At 43.4% G+C, this 23,170-nt stretch overlaps 1 protein-coding gene across 2 annotated transcripts in view; it reads right to left on the bottom strand.

Annotated features, from left to right (window-relative positions):
• The window catches only part of RETREG1 (reticulophagy regulator 1), a 214,595-nt gene that overhangs the window by 59,587 nt on the left and 131,838 nt on the right, over positions 1-23,170 (bottom strand). The window contains exon 1 of one of the 2 annotated variants that reach the window (XM_077492019.1): positions 7,677-7,921. The exons of the other annotated variant lie outside the window; for it this stretch is intronic. Coding sequence (XP_077348145.1) covers positions 7,677-7,711 — 35 coding nt within the window. The 5' untranslated portion in view covers positions 7,712-7,921. Of the gene's footprint in view, positions 1-7,676; positions 7,922-23,170 lie in introns of those variants that run through there. 2 annotated transcript variants of the gene reach the window in all.

Raw genomic sequence — 23,170 nt, 5'->3', positions numbered from 1 at the left:
TGGGGCTGCATGAGTGCTGTTGGCACTGGGGAGCTACAGTTCTCATTGAGGGAACCATGAATGCCAACATGTACTGTGACATACTGAAGCAGAGCATGATCCCTCCCTTCGGAGACTGAGCTGCAGAGCAGTATTCCAACATGATAACGACCCCAAACACACCTCCAAGACGACCACTGCCTTACTATCGAAGCTGAGGGTAAAGGTGATGGAATGACCAACCATGTCTCCAGATCCAAACCCTATTGAGCATCTGTGGGGCATCCTCAAAGCGGAAGGTGGAGGAGAACAAGGTCTCCAAAATCCACCAGCTCTGTGATGTCATCATGGAGGAGTGGAAGAGGACTCCAGTGGCAACCTGTGAAGCTCTGGTGAACTCCATACCCAAGAGGTTAAAAGCAGTGCTGGAAAATAATGGTGGCCACACAAAATATTGACACTTTGGGCCCAATTTGGACATTTTCACTTAGGGGTGTACTCACTTTTGTTGCCAGCAGTTTAGGCATTAATGGCTTTGTGTTGAGTTATTTTGAGGGGGCAGCAAATTTACACTGTTATACAAGCTGTACACTCACTACTTTACATTGTAGCAAGTGTAATGTCATTAGTGTTGTCTCATTTAACACACCTGCTCCCCATTCACACCTGAGACATTGTAACACTAACGAGTCACGTGACACCGGGGAGGGAAAATGGCTAATTGGGTACAAATCGGACATTTTCAATTAAGGGTGTATTCACTTTGGTTGCCAGCGGTTTCGACATTAATGGCTGTGTGTTGAGTTATATTGAGGGGACAGCAAATTTACACTGTTATACAAGCTTGCGTGTTGTCACATGAAAAAATTGAATAAAATATTTTCAAAAATGTGAGGGGCATACTCACTTTTGTGAGATACTGTATATGTTCTATAAAGCTATTGGTTACATTTATACAATCAACAGGGATTCTGGGAAATAATACAGCAGCAGTTAGACTGGATTCTTCATTAGCGTTATTGTACGTCTGACTAGTCATGATTGTGTTTGGAACAAAAGCAACAAAATCTTTCAAATGATTGTAGGCCAGTGATATAAAATTACACAGCTTAACATGTCTCATTATTCATCAAATCAAAGTAGCAGTTCTTCTCATGTTAACGTCAATATGAACAGAGCTAAGGACCTGAATATGAAGAAGAGATCAGAATATAGAATGTGAAAACATAAACCTAGGCAGTGCAGTCTCTTCAAGGATCACACAAAGCAGTGGGTAAACACGTCTGACTGCTGACTCTAGGGAGGCTGCCTGAGTCTATCTGTATGCACCATGCTCTCTGTAAAGGTGACCATAGGTATATCAATTTAACATTGAATGATGCAACACATATGGTATTCAATTAAAACAAACAATCTATTGAAAATGATCATTTAATTGATCTGTATTATGGTCGCTTGTCAGACAAACATGCAGGTATTTGTTTTGACAATCAGAAGTGGTCGATAAAATCACCTTGCCAATGTGGAAACTGACCAAAAGCTCACTAAATTGATTGAATGCCGAGAGTCTGGTTTATGATTCTTATTTAGTTTTGATAATTAATTAATAATTAAATAATGATATGGATCAATTGTACATAAATGTGGAAAACACCCCAACCAATAAGCACATGGAAGGGTAATGCACATGACAAACAAACAAAGACCCCCCTTTGTGCAAAGGCCGTTATAGAATGGGATAGTTGCCACTTTTTTGTACCGCAGGGATGCACTGGATGCCTTCACTGCCACTGTGCTTTTGCTGGGTGTGACGTGCGTCGTTGTGTCTTTAAGGAGGGGTAGGCTCCCTCCAGACATACCTGCCTTTAATCTATCCATTCCTATATGTGCTCCTACTATGGAGGCTCTGGAGATTTAGAGTTAGGACTGCAGTATCTACTGAGGTCCCCTGACATGGGCACTGCAGCTTATGCATACATTTGGAAATGTGTGCAAACAAAAGCCTCTACTTTTAAAGTAACCGTTGGATAGGGTCAGTTTGTTTTGCAAGCTGGCTGGTAAGTGAGCTGAGAAATCTTTTGTTTGTTTGGGATAATAACATGGATAAATGTATGGCAACCTCAACTCTTTTAGCCTCTCACTATTTCTAACCTGCCATATGGATACTTTGTACACCACTGGCCCAGAAGAAAAGATCAAGCAGACCCATTCAAAAGACAGCTGTGTACAGTAAGGATGCCACTACTAATGAGGTTGATGAAATTTATTTGTCATCTGGGTTGGCTGACATATGGTGATAGATTATAAATTACTAGGTGTTCTGTGCAGCCACTATGGGAATACTTGCAGGTGGTCAGGCACCAGCACTCCTTAGCACAATCTGTCTTCAACTGGCACACAGCTGCTCGTAAATGTTCAAGTTCATACGGTGAGAGCCACAATCGTCCAGGTTCTGTGCAAGTTACCTCTCTTTGGCATGTTAAAGACAGGCATCACTTGCTTGGCACCTCTGAAATTCATAGAATGCCCTGTATTTTCTCAATGAATACAAAGAGTCCTCTTATTGGATGAAGTAGACATTGTGATGTCACCACTCCTCCTTTCCACCTCGTCCAGTTAGAAAATGTCTTAATTCTCTGAATGAACTACAAGACATTCTACGAATAGCAGCTACCCCCTTGTTCAGTATGCAGAGGGGAAGCCACTCACCCAGAACTCCCAGAAAATTGTGACAATCACTGTAGTAGTGCTGACCCCAGCAGCAGCCTGCATATCACATATGGATATTTACATGGAGCCAAGCTGGGCCAACATAAGTATGCAAAAATCGAATTCCTGTGCTTCAGCTTTAAAGGGGTTGTAAACCCCAAAGGTTTTTCACCTTAATGCATTTTATGTATTAAGGTGAAAAACCTTCTGTAGTGCAGCAACCCCCCTTTTACTTACCTGAACCCAATCGTTCTAGAAACGGGGACGAGCACAGCAGCTCCAGTGGCTGTCTCAGGCCCTCATTGGATAGATTGATAGGAAGGAGCGGGAGCCATTGGTTCCCACTGCTGTCAATGAAATCCAGTGACATGGGAGCCGGGGGTGGGACCGAGTACTGCTGTGTCAATGGCCGCAGCAGCAGAACTCAGGAGCGTGCCCGCGTGAGTGCCTCCATGGAAAGCAGCTCTCCGTGGGGGCACTTGAGAAGAGGAGGAACCAGGAGCACCACTAAGGGACCCCAGAATAGGAGGACCGGGGCCACTCCGTGCACAACCCTTGCACAGAGGTAGTAAGTATAACATGTTTTTTTTTAAAATAACAAAACCTTTATAACCATTTTAGGCAACGCCCCACTTCCTTCTCTGCAGTTTTATGAAATATACTTGTTAGCATTAGCTGGAACCATGCATATAAAAATATTTTTCACACACATAACTCAGTCATATGACATTTTAGTGCTGACATTATCTAGCACAGTAATATACATGCAACTGAAAGCAGCCCCAACAGTCCTAAACATATACAAAAAATCAAAAGGTTGCAGTACTCCTATGTCTTTATTGAAAATGTCCATCAATCCAGTAGCATGGCCAGAACCTTGCAAGCAGCATACAACCATACTACTGGACTGATTGATGTTTTCAATAAAAATATTGGGATATTTCAGCCTTTTGCTTTGTCTATACAATGATCAGCCATAACATTATGACCAGACACCTAGTATTTAATAGGTCCCCTTTTGCTGCCAAAACAGCTCTGCCCTGTTGAGGCATGGACTCTAATAGACCTTTGAAGGTATGCTTTGGTATCTGGCACCAAGCCATCAGTAGCAGATCCTTTAAGCCCTGTAATTTATGAGGTGGGTCCTCCATTGATCAGACTTGTTTTACCAGCACATCCCACAGATGCTCAATTGGAATAAGATCTGGAGAATTTGGAGGACTCAAAGACACCTTCTTCCATTGCTCCCTTTTCCAGTTCTGATGCTCACATGCCATTGTAAGTGCTTCTGGCTGTGGACATGACTCAGCATGGGCACTCTGACCAGTCTGTGGCTACGCAACAAAGCACTGTGTGTTCTGATACCTTTCTATCGGAACCAGCATTAACCTTTAGCAATCTGAGCTACAGTAGCACTTCTACTGGATCGGAGAGGTTATGTCAGCCCTTCCTCCCCACGTGAATCAATGAGTCTTGGCCGCCCATAACCCAGTTCTCTGGTTTCCTTCTTTGGACCACTTTTGGCAGGTCCCAACCACTGCAGATCGGAAGCATCCCACAAGAGATGACATTTTGGAGTTGCTCTAACCTAGTCATTTTGCCATTATCATTTGTCCATTGTCAGAGTTGTTCAAATCCTTATACTTGCCCATTTTTCTGCTTTCAACACATCAATGTCTAGGACAACATGTTCACTTGCTGCCTAATAAATCCCAACAACTTTGTTGTGCCATTATAATGAGATGATCAATCTTATTCACGTTAATTGTCAGTGGTCATAATGACATGTCTGATCAATGTATATTTATATGTGTGTAATTAATCATCTTCTTTCCACTGACTTGATATATATACTATATTACCAAAAGTATTGGGACACCTGCCTTTGCACGCACACAAACTTTAATGGCATCCTAGTCTTAGTACATAGGGTTCAGTATTGAGTTGGCCCACCCTTTGCAGCTATAACAGCTCCAACTCTTCTGGGAAGGCTATCCACAAGGTTTAGGAGGGAGTCTACGGGAATGTACCAACAGGTTTCTTGAAACTATCGATGCCCCCCGCTGAAACCACCACCTGTGGAAGGGAATTCCACATCCTTGCCGCTCTTATAATAAAGAGCCCTCTACGTAGTTTAAGGTTAAAGGTTAGGCACTGATGTGGACCAGAAGACCTGGCTCGCAGTCTCTGCTCTAATTCATCCTAAAGGTGTTCTTCTAGGTTGAGGTCAGGACTCTGTGCACGCCAGTCAAGTTCCTCCAACCCAAACTTGCTCATCCATGTCTTTATGGACCTTGCTTTGTGCACTGGTCCAAATCATTTGGTGGAGAAGGGATTATGGTGTGGGGTTGTTTTTCAGGGGTTGAGCTTAGCCCCTTAGTTCCAGTGAAGGGAACTCTTAAGGCGTCAGCATACCAAGACATTTTGGACAATTTCATGCTCCCAACTTTGTGGGAACAGTTTGGGGATGGCCCCTTCCTGCTTCAACATGACTGCCCACCAGTGCACAAAACAAGGTCCATAAAGACATGGATGAGCGGGCTTGGGGTGGAGGAACTTGACTGACCTCAACCAGATAGAACACCTTTGGAATGAATTAAAGTGGAGACTGTGAACCAGGCCTTCTCATCCACATCAGTGCCTGAACTCTCAAATGCGCTTCTGGAAGAATGGTGAAACATTCCCATAGATGCATTTCTAAACCTTGTGGACAGCCTTCCCAGAAGAGTTGAAGCTGTTAAAGTGCAAAGGGTGGGCCAACACAATATTGAACCCAACGGACTAAGACTGGGATGCCATTAAAGTTCATGTGCATGTAAAGGCAGTCGTCCCGATACTTTTGGTAATATAGTGTAAGTGAAAACAAGATATCAGTTAACATTAGGGAAACAAAGTATATACTCTAATTTGTAGACTACAATAGCATATTTGTCATTTTCCGAACATTATTCTTTTTTGTTTTACTATTTAACTTAAAAGGAGTTTATTAAGATTGGAGCAGCCATAATCTGGAGTAGATGTGCTTGGCAACCAACCAGCTTCCAATTTAAATTTTTTAAGCTTAAAGCGTTTGTAAACACAACATTTCATATTCCTGATATGTGCCTGCTGTACCATATACTTGTATGAAAAAGTATCCTGTTCTCTTCGTATTGCTTCCTTTGTGTGAAATCCCTCAACGTGGTCAGATGTCTGGCCAGGGGCGGACTGACAACTCATGGGGCCCCCGGGCAATAGGAGATTATGGGGCCCCCGGGGAATAGGAGATTATGGGGCCACACAGTATACACACATATACATACAGTATAGACACACAGTAAACACACAGAATACACATACACACACTGAAAAGGTACTGGAGAGGCGGGGCAGCTATAATCTTGGGATTTTTAAAAAAACACAGATTTTGACATACTGTTCCTGGTTTTATTGAGGCTGGCAACCCTGATGGGGCCCCCTAGTGGCATGGGGCCCTCGGGCAGTGCCCGAGTTCCCCAATGGTCAGTCCGCCCCTGTGTCTGGCTGTGCTGGGAACTCAGCCTGCTCTCCCACAATGATCAGACTTGCCCTGACACCCCCTGGGAATTCAGCCTGCTCTCCTACAATGATCCGACTTGCCCTGACACCCCCTGGGAATTCAGCCTGCTCTCCTACAATGATCCGACTTGCCCTGACACCCCCTGGGAATTCAGCCTGCTCTCCTACAATGATCCGACTTGCCCTGACACCCCCTGGGAATTCAGCCTGCTCTCCTACAATGATCAGACTTGCCCTGACACCCCCTGGGAATTCAGCCTGCTCTCCTACAATGATCAGACTTGCCCTGACACCCCCTGGGAATTCAGCCTGCTCTCCTACAATGATCAGACTTGCCCTGACACCCCCTGGGAATTCAGCCTGCTCTCCTACAATGATCAGACTTGCCCTGACACCCCCTGGGAATTCAGCCTGACACCCCCTGGGAATTCAGCCTGCTCTCCTACAATGATCAGACTTGCCCTGACACCCCCTGGGAATTCAGCCTGCTCTCCTACAATGATCAGACTTGCCCTGACACCCCCTGGGAATTCAGCCTGACACCCCCTGGGAATTCAGCCTGCTCTCCTACAATGATCAGACTTGCCCTGACACCCCCTGGGAATTCAGCCTGCTCTCCTACAATGATCAGAATTGCCCTGACACCCCCTGGGAATTCAGCCTGCTCTCCTACAATGATCAGACTTGCCCTGACACCCCCTGGGAATTCAGCCTGCTCTCCTACAATGATCAGACTTTCCCTGACACCCCCCGGGAATTCAGCCTGCTCTCCTACAATGATCAGACTTGCCCTGACACCCCCTGGGAACTCAGCCTGCTCTCCTACAATGTTCCGACTTGCCCCGGCACCCCCTGGGAATTCAGCCTGCTCTCCTACAATGATCAGACTTGCCCTGACACCCCCCCCCCCCCCACACACACAGCTATTCACTGGAAAGCTCAGTGTGCTGAAGCTTCTCCTCCCCCAGCTCTCTATGCATCTTTGAACAAAGGGAATGTGATCACTTTTCAAAACAAGAAAAAAAAGTTTTTTAAATATATCTATACAAAATTTTTCCAAGGTAGTCATTTACAATCCCCTTAACTGCACAATCTGAAGCTAGAAGCGGATTGGTTGACATGCACATCTGCTCCAGACCCCCAGGATGCGTTTTTATGTAGTGACTGTAGATCATCAGGTCAGCTGGTTTGATCTTTGTCCACTTCAAACTTATGTTTTATGAAGGAGTTATCAAGTCAGCACAAATGTTTATGAAATATCTTGTCAGTTTGTTTCCTTGGTAGTTGTTCTGCTATAGTCCTACAACATAGCGATTAAAATCTAAACCCGTATGCGCCATCAGCAAACTGCACCCTGGTAGAGATCATGTTATGAAAACAACAATGTCCTTGTGTGTTTTCTTCCTTGTTGTAACTTCACCTGCTAAGAAAAATAAAGATCAGCTTGTTACCTTTCGTTTAGTTCAAAGTCTTCTCTTTCAGGCATTTCTGCCTTCTTTCCACAGACGTTTTTGCCAGTGAGTGTAATCCAGATCCAGAATGGTTCTGTAGAACGTAACCTTCAGTGCTGTTGAGTTGTGTAAGCCCAGTGCTGGGAACGTTTGTGTTTACAAACCTCCTGTGTGTCAGTTTGTCTTGAATGAAGCTGGCTGAGAGATGCCTCTAATTGGTTGTTATAAATAGTCCTGGCTGGGATCTCACCGACTCAGGTCCCCTGGGCTGTGCTGCTTCTCGCTGTCACCTTCTCTGCTGGTGTCTGGGCTACACCCATACAAAGAGACTCTTCCTAAGAATCTGATTTAAATCTAATATTTAACTCCTTAGGTATTAAAGATTTTCAAGTAGTGGCTACCTAACTTGTAAATAGATTTGACAAAATAGCAAAAATGTAATTTAACCTACTCATCATAACAAGAAAAAAAGAAAAAAAATGAAATAAATAAATAATATATAAAAAAAAAACACATAGTACTGGTAAAAATGCTAAGAGACAGGCAGACCATAGACAGTGCGATTTTCTTTCTTGCAACAACGGGTTGCAGGTAAGAGATTTGCACGATTCCCCCATCAACACAGACAGTGCTGACCAGTGAATCCCTCCTGCCGAGCAATTGTCTATTGGCAGGGGGGCTGAGGCAGGTGGGGGAAGCTGTCCCCACCCAGAGAAGACAGTAATCATCACTAGCGGCTATAGCAGCCACTAGCGATAATTGGAAGCAAATCCGGCAGGCTGGTTATACCATTATTGATCAACTGGGTACATTCAGCCTGCCCATTAAAGAAGAAGAAAACCCTGGTGTGTTCTACTTCCTCTTTATTTCCCTGCAAAGGTAAAGCATAGGCAGGTGAACAGAACAAAACTCTGGATAACAGCACACTGGAAAAAGACTTGAAATCTAGTCTTTTATTGAAAAATCGTAGATCACATCAAATCAAATAATCCACAGAAAAAAGATAAAGGGGGGGGGGGGTGCAATAAACTAGTGCGTTTCGCACTGAGATCAGTGCTTACTCATAGCTTTCCAGTGTGCGGTTATCCAGACTTTTGTTCTGTTCACCTGCCTATAGTGTGTGTAACAGCCAGCACCTGGGGCTCATCAATACGAGGAAAAGCTTTTGCCCTGGAGGGCTATCTTGGAGCGGTGGTTTTTCTTTCCCTGCAAAGGTAAAGCATAATGGGCTACTATGCATCGCATAGTAGCCCATCAGGTGTCACTTACCTGGCACCAAAGTCCGCACTGTTGCCGTTGTCCCCACGAGCAGGGAGAATCCATCTTCACCCCTCTTCCTTCCATGGCTGCGAACTCTGGCTCTGTGACTGGCTGGAGTCACGTGACGTCACTCCCACACATGTGCATGGGAGCTGCCAGTCATGGCATGATCCCTATTCGAAACGGCACGATGTGTCCTTTCTAAAGGTTGGCGCATGTGCCGTAGTCATCGAACCTTGTCATTTTAGTAAATATCTCCTAAACCGTGGAGGTTTAGGAGATATTTCAAGCATCTACAGGTAAGCCTTAATATAGGCTTACCTGTAGGTAAAAGTGGTTGTACAGGGTGTCCAACCACTTTTGAATCCTGGCCAGTTCCTAAGATTTGAACCATGTATGGCCGCCCTTAATCTGCTCATAGTTAGCCTTTCCTGGTTCCTCCTTCCCTCCTCATCAACATGCTAATGAAATTATTAACCCTTTCCCACCCACCATATAGCCACTTGAACACCAAGCCTTTTCTGACACTTTTTGTGTAAAGTAAAGTAAAAATCTGTATTTTTTGCTGGTAAATTACTTATGCCGTGTACACACGACCGGACTTTCCGGCAGACTAGGTCGGACGGTCCGAATGAATGGACTTGGCCACACACAATCACACCAAAGTCCGACGGATTGGAATGTAATAACGTACAACCAGACTAGAATAAGGAAGTTCGTAGCTAGTAGCCAATAGCAGCCCTAGCGTTGGTTTTCGTCCATCGGACTAGCATACAGGCAAGCTAATGTCTCGATAGGAACTGGTTCTACTTCTAAAGTCCGTCAGATTTTTGAACAGCAAAGGTCCGATCGAATTGTCCGACGGATTCGTTCCGTCAGACCTTTGCTGACGAAAAGTCTGGTCGTGTGTACATGGCATTAGAACCCCCAAACCTTATATAGCAGAGGCCCTAGAGCAGGGGTGGCCAACCCACGGCTCTTTGCCCGGTTCCATTCGGCTCTTACGTTCATATTGTAGCGTTCTGCCAGACGTGCAAGAATGACGAGAATTAGTTGAATAAACTTTCATTTATTGACAACAGCAGAACTCCATTACTGTTGGCCGTAATCACGCCAAAACAACACAAACAAAAAACAATCTTCGTTTCTCTTCCTTACTCTTTTCCAGTCGTTCGCCATCCGCTCTCACACACACCTCCGCTCACCCCTCACTCTCACTCCCCCGCCCCCTCGCTCTCACATCCAGGCAGACGCAGTCACAGACCATGGGAAATCACAGAACTCTAACATAAACATTGTAACACTCAACATTACTGCAGGGTCGCTACAGTATTTTCGTCAAATGCGCATGTGGGCAGTTTTTCATGTATGTATTGTAAATTGTTCTATTATTGTTTATGGATTTGGTTAAACAGAGTTTGTCTGTGTGAGAGTGCACACAGTGTTCATTGTTGAAAATGACTGGCCTGTGGTCTTTGTAGTGTTAAAACAGCGTGTGACATTTACAATAAATCCAGCTGAGCAAAAGTATGTGTGTATGAGGAAGGGATGGGGTGATGTTCATGTGTGCCCATGCGTATGATGTGGCTCTTTGGCTCTTGGTAAAAAATGTGGCTCTTGGTCTTTGTCTGGTTGGCCACCCCTGCCCTAGAGAATAAAATGGTGGTCTTTGCAATTTTTTATGTCACACGGTATTTGCACAGCAGTTTTCAAATGCAATTTTTTTGGGGAAAAAAATACACTCTTAAATGCCAAAACACACAATATATAACCCAATTTTTTTTCCTACAGTATAAAAGATGATATTAAGCTGAGTAAATAGATACCCAACATGTCACGCTTTAAAATTGCACACATTCATGCGATGGCGACAAACTATGATACATAAAAATCTCCATAGGCACCGCTTTAACATTTTTGTTTACAGGTTACCAGTTTATCAGAATTATTGCTCTCGCTATAACATTCGAAGCAATACCTCACATGTGTGGTGCGAACACCGTTTACATATGTGTGTGCGACCTACATATGCACATGAGTTTAACTCTGCAGGCTAGCATGGAGGACGGAGGCACTTAAATACATATATATATATATATATATATATATATATATATATATTTTTTTTTTTTTTTTTTTTTTTAAACACCCCCATCCCCCATGCTAGCCCACAGAGGTGAACGCATGTGCATATGTAAGTCGCACACACATATGTAAACGGTATATATATTATATATATATATATATATATATATATTATTTTTTGTGTAGCAGAGGTCTCCAAAACTATTCAGAACTTTGTGTCCGATCATTTCTCAGACACTACTACTCCCCTTATTCAGTGGGAAACGCTGAAATGTGTGGTTTGGAGCGTTCTTCAGGCAGGAGCCATGTTGAATAAGAGGAGCATAGTGGATGAAATCCACTGCCTGTTAACCACCATTGCAGAGCTTGAATCACTCCACAAATGAAATTTAAAACCATTTACCTATGTCAAGTTAGCTAATGCCCGCCGCAATCTGCTCCAACTCCTGGACTTTCACTTCTTAAATTGCATGTGATAGGGCACGTAACTAACACTACTCTTTGACCAACAAATGTGGCCAACACTTAGTGCAGAATCTTCATCCCAGACCTCCCGGTCACTCTATCCCATTCATCACCCAACCTAACCAGGACAAAACCTTTCACACTAAGGGCATTTCCTCCTCTTTTAGGCACTACTATTCTCAGCTCTAAAACCTAAATCGCCCGACGCCCCCAACAACACCAACTCCACCCATCGAGATGATATGCAGGCTTATATCACTGAGACGGCTTTATCCAAAATGGACTCCCAGGACGCCGCAGACCTGGACAAACCCTTGGCAGAGCCTGAATTTTTGGGCGCTTTCAAGGTTTTGAAGTTAAGTAAATGTCCTAGCCCAGACGGGTTCAGGCCTTGGTTTTATAAAACCTTTGCACCCCTACTAACATCATTCATGACTCTGGCGTTTAACGCTATAGACGATTCCACTCTCCCCTCTAGAGGGCTCTTGTTAGCGAATGTGTCTATTCTTTTGAAACCTGGTAAGGACCCTTCACAATGCAGTAGTTATCGCCAAATATCCTTATTAAACATAGATCTCAAAATCTTAGTGAAGGTTCTTGCCAAATCACTTATCTCCTCTATTACCTGAAGTTATTCACAGGGATCAGGTTGGTTTTGTCCTGGGTCACCAGGCAAGAGACAACACAACTAAAACGATTTACCTTATCTCTTATATCCAAAGCCATAACTAGAGGTCGACCGATATATCGGCCGATATTTGCCGTTTTTTAAATAATCGGCATCGGCCGATTGTGCTGATAAAAAGCCGATTTAGAACTACAGCGGGACTTTGAAATGACTTCTGTAATAGAAGTCAGTGTAAGTTGTCTGAGTCGTCATAGCAACGTCTTTCCTCCTCTCTGGGCAGTCTGCCAAGAAAAGAACAGAAAGATACAATGTTTACACTTGAATGAATGAAGTCATCTCTGTGTGTAGAAGTTCTCAGTTTAACCATTTAAAGACTAAATCTTTTCTGACACTTGTTGCTTACAAGTAAAAATCCTGTATTTTCTGCCAGAAAATCACTTAGACCCCCCCAAAAATTATATATATTTTTTTAGCAGAGATCCTAGGGAATAAAATAGTGGTTGTTGCAATATTTTATGTCATACTGCATTTGCACAGAGGTCTTTCAAATGCATTTTTTTGGGAAAAAAATACACTATTTAAAAAATAAAATAAAAACAGTAAAGTTAGCCCATTTTTTTTTTTGTACAAAAGTTTTGACTACCTGTTTTTATTTAATATATAGGTTTTTTTTTTTTTTTACATCTAAATCATACATACAAGTAAACTGATTGGCGGTTTGTTTTGTTTAATAAATGTTTAAATGCAAGAAATTTTCTGTATCACTTATGAAGGCTGCTTTCACACTGGAAAGGGCAGGCGTTGATGGTAAAACGCAAGTTTTAGCCGCTCTTTACCATAATTTTAGCGGTGCTATTTGGCTGCTAGTGGGGCACATATAACCCAGCTAGCGGCCAAGGAAGAGGTTAAATGCGCCCATGAAGCACTGCTGCCAAATCGCATTGCATGCGCTTCGGCAGTGGTGCCCATTCATATCAATGGGCAGGAGTGGTGGAGGAGCGGTATACACCACTCCAAACGTGCTGCTTGCAGGACTTTTTTTTAAGATCCTGCCAGCGCATCGCCTCAGTGTGAAAGCACTCTGTCTTTCACACAGACTGCAGGGGAGCCATTTTGCAGGCACTTTACAGGCGCTATTTTTAGCCCAAAAGCGCCTGAAAAACGCCCCAGTGGGAAAGGTGTGTTAGATCAAGGGGGATTAAAAATAAATAAAAAATAAATAAAAAAGGAAAAAAATTAATAAATAAATAAAATAAAATCGGCCTAACATATCGGCCCAAAAAAATTGGGATCATATATCGGCTATCGGCCGCCATGATTTCTAAATATCGGCATCGGCATCGGCCAGAGAAAAACCCATATCGGTCGACCTCTAGCCATAACCTGAAAGCCTGTCTTCTGTCTTTATGATGCCGAAAAAGCGTTTGATAGTCGTAGAAATCTCCAATTGACCCCATCTCTGGAACAAATAGGTCTGGGTGCAGCTTTCATTTCTAAGGTGATGTCCCTGTATTCTCAACCCTCTGTCTCTGTCCTTGTGAATGGAACCTCCTCTGAACCATTTCACATCTTGAACGGCACTCGTCAGGGATGTCCATTTTCCCCTCTTAATTGTTTTAGTCATTGAGCTTCTAGCGAATGCCATGCTTTGATTCAAGGTATCCAAACACTCTCCTCGCATCATAAAATATCTTTATATGCGGACGACCTTATGGTCTACGTTCAGCAACCCCACACATCCCTACCCTTGCTTTTCTCTGAATTCAGATACTTTGACTCATTCAGCCACTTTAAACTAAACATATCCAAAACAGAGGCCCTTAATGTGTCTTTACACGACTCCACGATGTCCTCGCTATGCTCAAACTATTCCTTTCAGTGGCAAACGAAGGGCATCTCCTGCCTGGGGGTTATGATCCCTGCCAATTTGTCCAATCTATTTTCCCTAAACTATGTTCCTCTCCTATCTTGGATTCGGAAGGAATTAGAGACCAGGGGGCTCCTCTTTACCTTGGTTTGGACGCATTAATACTTCTGAAATGTATACCCTACTCAAATTGCTGTACCTATTTTAAACCATCACCCAAATCCTTTCACTTCACTACGTTCTCTCTCTATCAGATTTCTTTGGAATCATGGCCTATCTAAAGTCAAATATAACTTGCTCACCCTTCCAAAACTCCAGTGGGGTACAGGACTACCCGATTAGGAGCTCTATTATATAGCTGCTCTTATGGAACTCATCCTAGAGTGGTTACCCCATCCCTCCACGAAGGCTTCTGTCATGATTGAACAGGATTTAGCTCCAGTTGACCTACGCACACTTCTCTGCGGATATAATGGTGCTTTGTCCCACTTAACCTCCTCTTCACCACTGACACTCGCCGCTCTTAGGTTATGGTATAGAAAAGGATTTTGTTCCTATCCCTCAACTCCTTCTTATTTGATGCCCTTATTCGACACCTCTGCCTTTCCCAGGGGTATAGGAGTTCCTACATTAGGATCATTCCTATGCTCCAAGTGGCCACAGGCATACTCGTTTATCTGACCTCGAGTGGGAACCCCAGGTATCCCTGCGGGTAGGCGTGATTGGCTTACTACCCTTCACCTATTAACGTTCACAAAACAATTGTTCCTCTCTTCCCAAATACATCTCCCTCTTACTGAGTTTGAAAGGTTGTATTCCCTACAGGATACGCCAAGACATCTACTTTAATCCTTGTACTGTTTAATTCAAGCCCTTACACATGATGACCTGCCACCCTACACCAAGATGTGATCCGCAGATTTGAGGAAGGAATTTTCAGGGGCAGAATGGCAGACTTCAATTCATTTTACCCATAGGTCTTCCATCTCCTGGCACTCACAAGAAAAGAATTACAAGATCCTATCACGGTGGTATAGGGATCCTTCAACATTACACCGAATCTTCCCCAATACCCCTGCTTCGTGCTGGCGCTGTGGCACAGCCTCGGGCACTTACCTACATGTCTGGTGGTAATGTAAGAGGATAAACCCCTTCTGGACACAGGTATTTCAAGTTTATAATGTCATGTATGAGGAATCTCTAATACCAGCTCTGGTGGTTGCCATGTTCTCTATGCACCCCGGATCTATTGCTTCACAAAAAAAGTGCTTTCTACAGCTCATTCCTTTATATTGGAAGACTGCCACTGCACTGCCTGGCTCAATGGGTTTCTACTTTGAACAACATTATGAGAATGGAGGAGATGCTGGCATAGGATAATAACACCTTCGACAAATATAAAGTATTGTGGTTTGTTTGGCTCTGCTTCTTCTCAGATACCCTCGCAACTATGCACTCGGCTTCAACAGGACCGTCCTCACACCTGCCTTAATTCAGGGCTCCGAGAATTATATTCTCCTGTTTCCTTGCTATCTTTTTCCTCAACCAATTCCCCAGCAGAATTCTCCTCTCCATCCCTCTTTCTCTCTCGCTTTCCCTCTCCTCTTGGTCTTCTATGTCCTTTTATTTTTCTTATTTCTCTTCTTCTCATTCAGTTCACAATGGAACTGAATTTCCTTTTTTTATAGTGTTCCCTGATGACTTCTACCAATGGACTTTTATGTTTATATGCCATTGTTGATTGACATGAGTCCAGCTGTGGGCAATAGCAATTGAGCGGACTCGCTGCCTCACTTAACTACTTGATGTCATTCTTTTGTTCTTTGCATGTTGCTCCAAATAAAAATATTTTCAACCCTAAAAAAAATATATAAAAATGTTAAAATTTTATTTTTACACAGTCTCTTGAAATCTCTCCTCTACTCTTGAAAGCAAGAGATTAAAACAAAAATAAGCAACAAACAACAACAACCAACACACACATGCTTTCCAAAAAATAAAATGGCTCTGTTTACATTTGCCTTAACAGGAAGTGAAAAAAAAAACGTTGCTTCCGGTCTCCTGGAGCATAGATATGATCGGAGACATTCTGATCCCCAATCAGCTCTATGATCAGCCGGTGGAACCAGCTTGAGTGACGGGCTTCCTGATCCCACAGGAGTGCCCAGAGAGGCACCAGTGAGCAGAGGGAGTGGGGGTAGATGACCCTTCAGCGGAGCCACGTGGATCACTTTTCCAGGGGTAGGGAATCCCTGGATGAAAATTTTAATACCAGGGTTATGGCTGACAGCTACAGCCATGGCCCTCGTATAACCACTTGAACACAATAACATATATATACGCAATTGAGCGGCAAAATTTGACAGGATCCTGTTGAACCGGACAAATTTTGATCCATCTATGGGCAGGCAGATTGCCATGAAGTTGATCTATTGACCGACTTTAGTACAACCAGTCTGTCTGTTTTTTTTCATAGGATCACTGCTGCCCACCGCATATATACTGTGGCAGGGTGGCTCTATTGTGCAAAACAACATATCTGTACGTTGATTCCTGCAATACTGTGTTGGTGTGTGCGCCATGGTGGGCGCATGCGCCTGTGTCACGGAGGAGGAGCCTATGCCCATACCGAGAGGCAGAATGGGGGATCTGCCTATGTAAACAAGGCATATCCCTGTTCTGACAAGGGACAACATGGAAATCTTTTGTTCCTAGTGATCATGAACAGGGATCTCTGTGTTGTTCCTATGAGCACTTCCCTCACAAAGTAAGAAAACACACTTAACTCTTTAATTGCCATGATGTTAACCCCTTCCCCGCCAGTGTCATTTATACAGTAATCAGTGCATTTTTTAGCACTGATCACCATATTGGTTTCACTGGTCCCCAAAAAGTGTCACTTAGGGTCAGCTTTGTCTGCCGCAATGTTGCAGTCCCGATAAAAATTGCTGACGCAGTCATTACTAGTAAAAATCCATAAATCTATCCCGTAGTTTGTAGACGCTATAACTTTTGGGCAAACCAATCAATATATGCTTATTGTTTTTTTTTTTTACCAAAAACATTTAGCAGAATACAAATTGGCCTAAATTGATGAAGAAATTAGTTGTTTTACTTTTTTTATTTGGATATATGTTATAACAGAAAGTAAAAAAATATCGTATGTATCTTTATTTATTGTCCGTGTTTGTAGCGCAAAAGAATAAAAACTACAGAGGTGATCAAATACCACCAAAAGAAAGCCCTATTTGTGTAAAAAAAAAAAGGACATCAATTTTGTTTGGGTACAGCGTTGCACGACTGCGCAACTGTCAGTTAAAGTAACACAGTGCCGTATCACATAAAAATGACCTGGTCATTAAGGGGATAAATCCTTCTGGAGCTGAAGTGGTTAAAAGACAGGGTAAAGTACCAACAGTTAGAGACAAAGCCAGGAAATGGCATCAAACTTCAATGTACTGTAGGTCTCTTTTGAAATGAAAAGCTGGTTTGATGGCAGTAAGTTCCTATCGCATTATCACACTAACATGCCATGGTTCACGGAATTTTATAACACAGGAAAGACAGTCATGCCGCTACCCGTCAAAGTTACACGGAGTTTACAAATTTAGGGAATTACCTTTGAAATTCAACCTTAAGTGCTATTTCCGTTACAATCAGGATTTCATTTTCTGTTCCGATATAAAGTGTTTATCACATGATAGCTATTATAATACCATATAAGACTAACAGATCCAAGCATAGCTGAGAACCGATATAGGATTTACAGCATTATCAGGAGCCTTTTTGTGTATAAATGTGATATCCAGCTTGTGGAAAGCATTCGGGTTAAACCAATGTCACAAGCTTGCCACCAGACAAGACTTAAACAGATTTAGTTGCTGGGTCTGGTGAGCTGTGTTGGAGGCTTGTCACAGGAACACAGTGCATGTCTCCTGAATAAACACAACAGCTGCTTCGCTCATTCCTGTTAACAGTGTATCATGTGAACGAGCTGCAATCTTCAGAAACCACATGATAAACAGGTTCACGTTATAACATGAAGCTTCCATACAGCCTGGTTACAATTCATGGCCAGTGTATCGAAAAAAGTATTGACACTATTCATCTATAGTACCAACCTGGGTTCTGAGAACTTTCTTGGCTTTAGGAAATGAAGCATTTTAGGACTGATCTGATCATCAGGTAGTGCAGGGACCAGCGATGAGCGCAAACATGGTAAGACCAGAACCTGAATCCATGTATGCGAGCCTGCCAGGAAGCTGTCACCTATACAGCACAAATTCAGGGCTCGAGTCCTGTGGGAACGCGTGGGAACGGCGTCCCTGCACTTTTTTCACAGCTGGAACGCCATTCCCATTGCAGGACTAGATCCGCCCGAGACGATCCTTCACTAAGCAGCGATGCCCAGCATCGCCGCATAGTGAAGGACGGCGTCCTCCCCTCCCTCAGTCCACCTCCTCCAGCACCCGCGGCTATACTATACAGGACCGCGCCTGTCAATCTGCAGTGCTAGATCTCCGCTGCAATACTGTCATTGGCTGCTAGAACCGCCATTGTCCTAACAACCAATGACATCACCTGTGCTTCCTGCCCTCATCAAGTTCCTCCACCCGACTTTTGACCCCCTGCAGCTGCTCCTTCGTCAAGGACTTATCCAGGTACACGTTTTTCTACTTTGTGATGGCTCAGTCACAACTCTGAAGGGGAACTCTGGGGACACTCTGATGGGGGGACTCTCTGATGGGGATAACTGCTCTCTGATGGGGGGCACTCTGATGGGAACACCTGCTCTCTCGTGGAAGGAATCGTCCCCCATAATTGGTGTCAGTGGGAGGAATCGAACAAGGGAAAGATCATCACCCATTGTGGTGATTATTCTGTTAGTTTGACAAGTAAACTTATTTTGTTTTTGTAAACTGGCACTTTACAATAAATGTTGCACGGTATTTTCTGTGAAATATATATGCATATGAGTGTATAAATTTTTTTTGGTGGGGGAGTGGATCTTGGGTGGGAGTTCCCACACTTTTTTCCCCAGGACTTGACCCCTGAGCACGATCATTGGCGGCCAAGGCTTTCCACAGCCGCATGTATACACACCACCCGTATATGTGCAACAGAAGGGGTGGGGAAAACCTCTGTCACAGATGATTGGCTCCTACAGGTGATAGCCCCCTGGTGGGTTCGCATACGTGGGTTTCCGATTCTAGTTCAAAACACACCCGAGCCCATCATTAGCAGGGAAAAGAAAGCAGCTGCACTGGAGCATAACGGTGATTTAATAAGGAGTTAATGACACATTGGAAAATATGGTTTTACTGGAATGAAAGGAAAAGGGGGGAAACAGTTTTACCTTCCCCTTCCCTCATGGGATTGTGTCAGCGGGGTTTCCCCTCAGGTTTAAAAGATGCTGGAAGTGGTCACCTGGCCAATGGAGGGGTCAGGTGACCACTGTATCTGGTCAGTTTAAGGGGATCTGTGAGGAAATTTTCAAATAAAAAGGGAGTTCAGAGCCCCAGAGGCCCAGTCGCCTCAGTAGGATCAAGCTGTGGTGTTCCCTCGCTCCCTTCAGTCGGGGCTAATTATGTGGTAGTGTCACTATATTTAAGGGGAACGTTTTTTTTTTACATATTTTGAACATTTAATTATTTATGAATAAAGAGTGTTGGTGTTCTTGAAGTAATTATTAAAATATGGGGTTATCCCCCTCTTCTTTGGATGATACAGCTTGAGTCGTAGTGGCCGAGCTGTTTATGTGTTTTAAATGGAAAATAAAAGTAAATTTTATTTATTTAAGCCAATAATAATAATAAAGGCCGCGGCCCTAATTTTATCCAAAGGAAAGTGTGAGTTTGTTTATTGGTTTAAACAAGAAAAAAATTCTGCTGTCTGCTATCCCGTGAGTTTCCCTTTACCTTGGAGTTCAAATCCTTATTACAGACTGCTGATGACACGGATGTGACAATCTCCCCTTAGCAGAGGGGGGACAGGACATTTCCAAAACCCATCCATCCTCACTTCTGCATCCCCTTTCTCCATTTTTCTATTTCTTACCACTCCACATATTCTTAATACAAAAATAATACCTACAGAAAGGTTTAGATGCACAGTTCACTTTTATCATTTTATTCTATCATTTATATTTAATTAGGCAGCAATTATACTTATGGGTCATCATAAGTACAAATGTCCTGATATGATCCTGACAGATTGAGGTTATGGCACACATTGTTCTGTGCTTCCTTTCTCGCTGGTCATGTGTTTGGCCTGTTGATTTCTTTAACTATTTTTGTGCCTCATGTATATGCTGTACTGTATGATACTTTCTATAAATAAAGAATGCAGAAAAAAGGGCATTTTCTACACATTCCTAGAGGTCTGTATATAGTCGGAAGCATTGTTGGTACTGACTTTTGACAAATTCAAGCAGTTCAGCACTTTTAATCACTTTCATCACCAAATGGTGCTATTGTTGTGAGAAATTCATAAAGAAACTTTATAATATCAGAGACAAGTCTGAGTACATCCGCCTGCCTATAGACCTGCATAGAGCTTCCGATAAGTCAGCAGGATAGGTACACGGGCAGTCACCTGAGGCTCAACTGAGGTGCAGAGTCTAAGTACTAATCTGCGTTCCCCAGAGTTCCTGATGGTGGAGATGGATTTTTCTGCTGTTAGTGCCAGGTCGCGATCCTCAGGATCGCTCCACCAGTAGGTGAGTAAGCTGGGGTCCATTACAGGATAAGCAGGTAGGGACAAACAGACTCGTAGTCAGTAAACAAGCCAAAGGGTCGTTAATGAGTAGTTGCAGGTTGGGATTAGGCAGAAGTGTAGTCAAGGAACAAGACAAGGGTCTATAACAAAGCAAAATAAGGACAGCAGCAGGAAGGACAGGAGCGAGATACTGGCTGGAGAGAGCACAATAATCTGGCAAACAGGAAGTGCAGAGACATGGCTTAAATCAGGAAGTTCATGGGGGGAGCAAAGCGTTCACGGTTCAAGGCAAACAAGGTTCAAGACAGGATCATTCAAAGAATTTTCCCGGGCACTGCCCAGCATTCCAGGTAGCTCAGCAAGAAAAGACATTGCTTAACACAGCAGAGGTTCCGGGTTCAAATCCAGGCCCTGACACTACTCTTGCAGAATTTCCATGTACTATGGGCATCCTGTCCCGACCAGGAGAGACTGTGTGGGCAGTTCTTCAGCTATAGGAATGCAATGACGTTCCACCACGTGACATAAGTGAAATTTGACATCTCATCAGTGAACCAGGATGTCATATAGTTCCTAGTGATATTGTTTACCATCCCACTATCAACGCTTTTGATTTCAATCAGTGAGCTCACATGCAGCCCCCATCCCGCTGAACAGGAGTTTAAAACCTTTCTTCCATTTTGATACTACATGCCCCCACCTTCAATGATCCACAGTGGTGAGTGGTCTGGGAGTATCCTTTAATTTTGCAGTGGACCTTGTTATACCCATTATATTTTGTTTGGTGTATGTGTGTGTGTGTGTGTGTGTGTGTGTGTGTGTGTGTGTGTGTGTGTGTGTGTGTGTGTGTGTGTGTGTGTGTATCTCGGCTTTTCTTTTTACCATTCCCAGTGCATCTGTTTTTGTGAGTGTATTTGACATTGATTTTATTAAAAGCATATGTCACTGACTTTGCTATGGAGTTCTTTGAGCTGTTCTCTTTTTCTTCTCCCACTACAGACAGCTTGCAAAAAACTATGGGGTGGGATGGGTGTAATAATATGAATGAATCATCATGACTCCTCCATTTTGTCCTTATTGTGTGGGTTTCTGTTTGTGTATGCCCTTGTACACACGGTCGGATATTCCGACGGAAAATGTCGGATCAGACCGTGTTGTCGGATAATCCAACTGTGTGTGAGCTCCATCGGACTGTTTCCGTCGGAATATCCGACCGACAAAGTTTTAGAGCTGGGCTATAAAACTTTCAGACAACATGATCCGATCAGACTTTGCCCGATTGTGTGTAGAGAATTCCGATCAGACAAAATGCTCAGATCAAATTACTAGACCAAAGCTATTGGCTACTAGCCTGAACTCGTCATAACGAAATTACGTCATCACGTTCTGAACGATCAGATTTTCCGACAACTTTGTCCAACCGCATGTATGCAACACCAGTTTCGGACAAAATCCGACGGATTTTGTTGTCGGAATGTCCGACCGTGTGTACAAGGGCTATGAGAATGTGGGAATGTTTGTACAGCAACACCACCTCCCCCACCCCCCCAGCTCATCTGTGTGGTCAAGCCTGTTCTTTGAATGTATATCCTGTTTAGCCTTAGTGTTCGTTCACACTGAGGCAGCACGACTTGCAGCGCGACCGCCTCAGACGACCTGGACACGACCACTGCGGCGACTTGCAATACGACTTATAGAAGTCAATGCAAGTCGCCTCAAGTCGCCCCCAAAGTCTTACAGGAACCTTTTTCTAAGTCGGAGCGAAGTCGCAGTGTGAACCGACCCTTAGGCAATCAGCTAAGATATGTGACTAATGACCAGGCGTCTTATGTAACTGTTTATAGATACACATCAAAGTAACAAACTGGTTTAACCCTAGACACTAGGCATTCATTGCACAGATATGGAAAAAATACGCAAAGCACATTGGGACTCAAGTAAAAATACATGTTTCTTGTACTTAGACAATATTTGCTTATTCTGAACTTCAACTTTAATTTCATGATAGATCTACTTTAAAAGCACATTTTTATTTTATGAGTGTTCTTATCCTTTCAATGTCTTGCCTTTTAAATGTTGGTCCTGCTATTATCTATGTCCTCTATGATATAAAGAACTGACTATCAGTTTAAGATGCACACCAATCTCCACTCACCCGTCAATGAACCTATCCCCCTTGCCACCACTGACAAATGAACCCACCACTACTATGCAGACCAGGGACTTCCTGTATCTGGCAGTGAAATCTTTCAACATGGGCAAAACTATCGCAGCATTTTGGATGCAATGACTGCTGTCACCATCCCTGCCACCATTACTAAAGACGTGTCCTGGGCTTCCCATAGGGGCAGGTTGTAATTCAGTGGAAAATAATGTTTTACTAACACTCCATTGCAATGTAAGGAAAAAAGAAACAATGCAGCACGTTGAGTCCCCTTTGCCTGCAATGGTTTCTTGCCTTGAAACAAAAGT

Source organism: Lithobates pipiens, unplaced genomic scaffold, assembly GCF_037356315.1.
Source record: "Lithobates pipiens isolate NorthernLeopardFrog02 unplaced genomic scaffold, aLitPip1_a1.2 Scaffold_19, whole genome shotgun sequence".
NCBI classification, from domain to species: Eukaryota; Metazoa; Chordata; class Amphibia; order Anura; family Ranidae; genus Lithobates; species Lithobates pipiens.
This window is presented reverse-complemented; position numbering and strand designations above follow the sequence as displayed.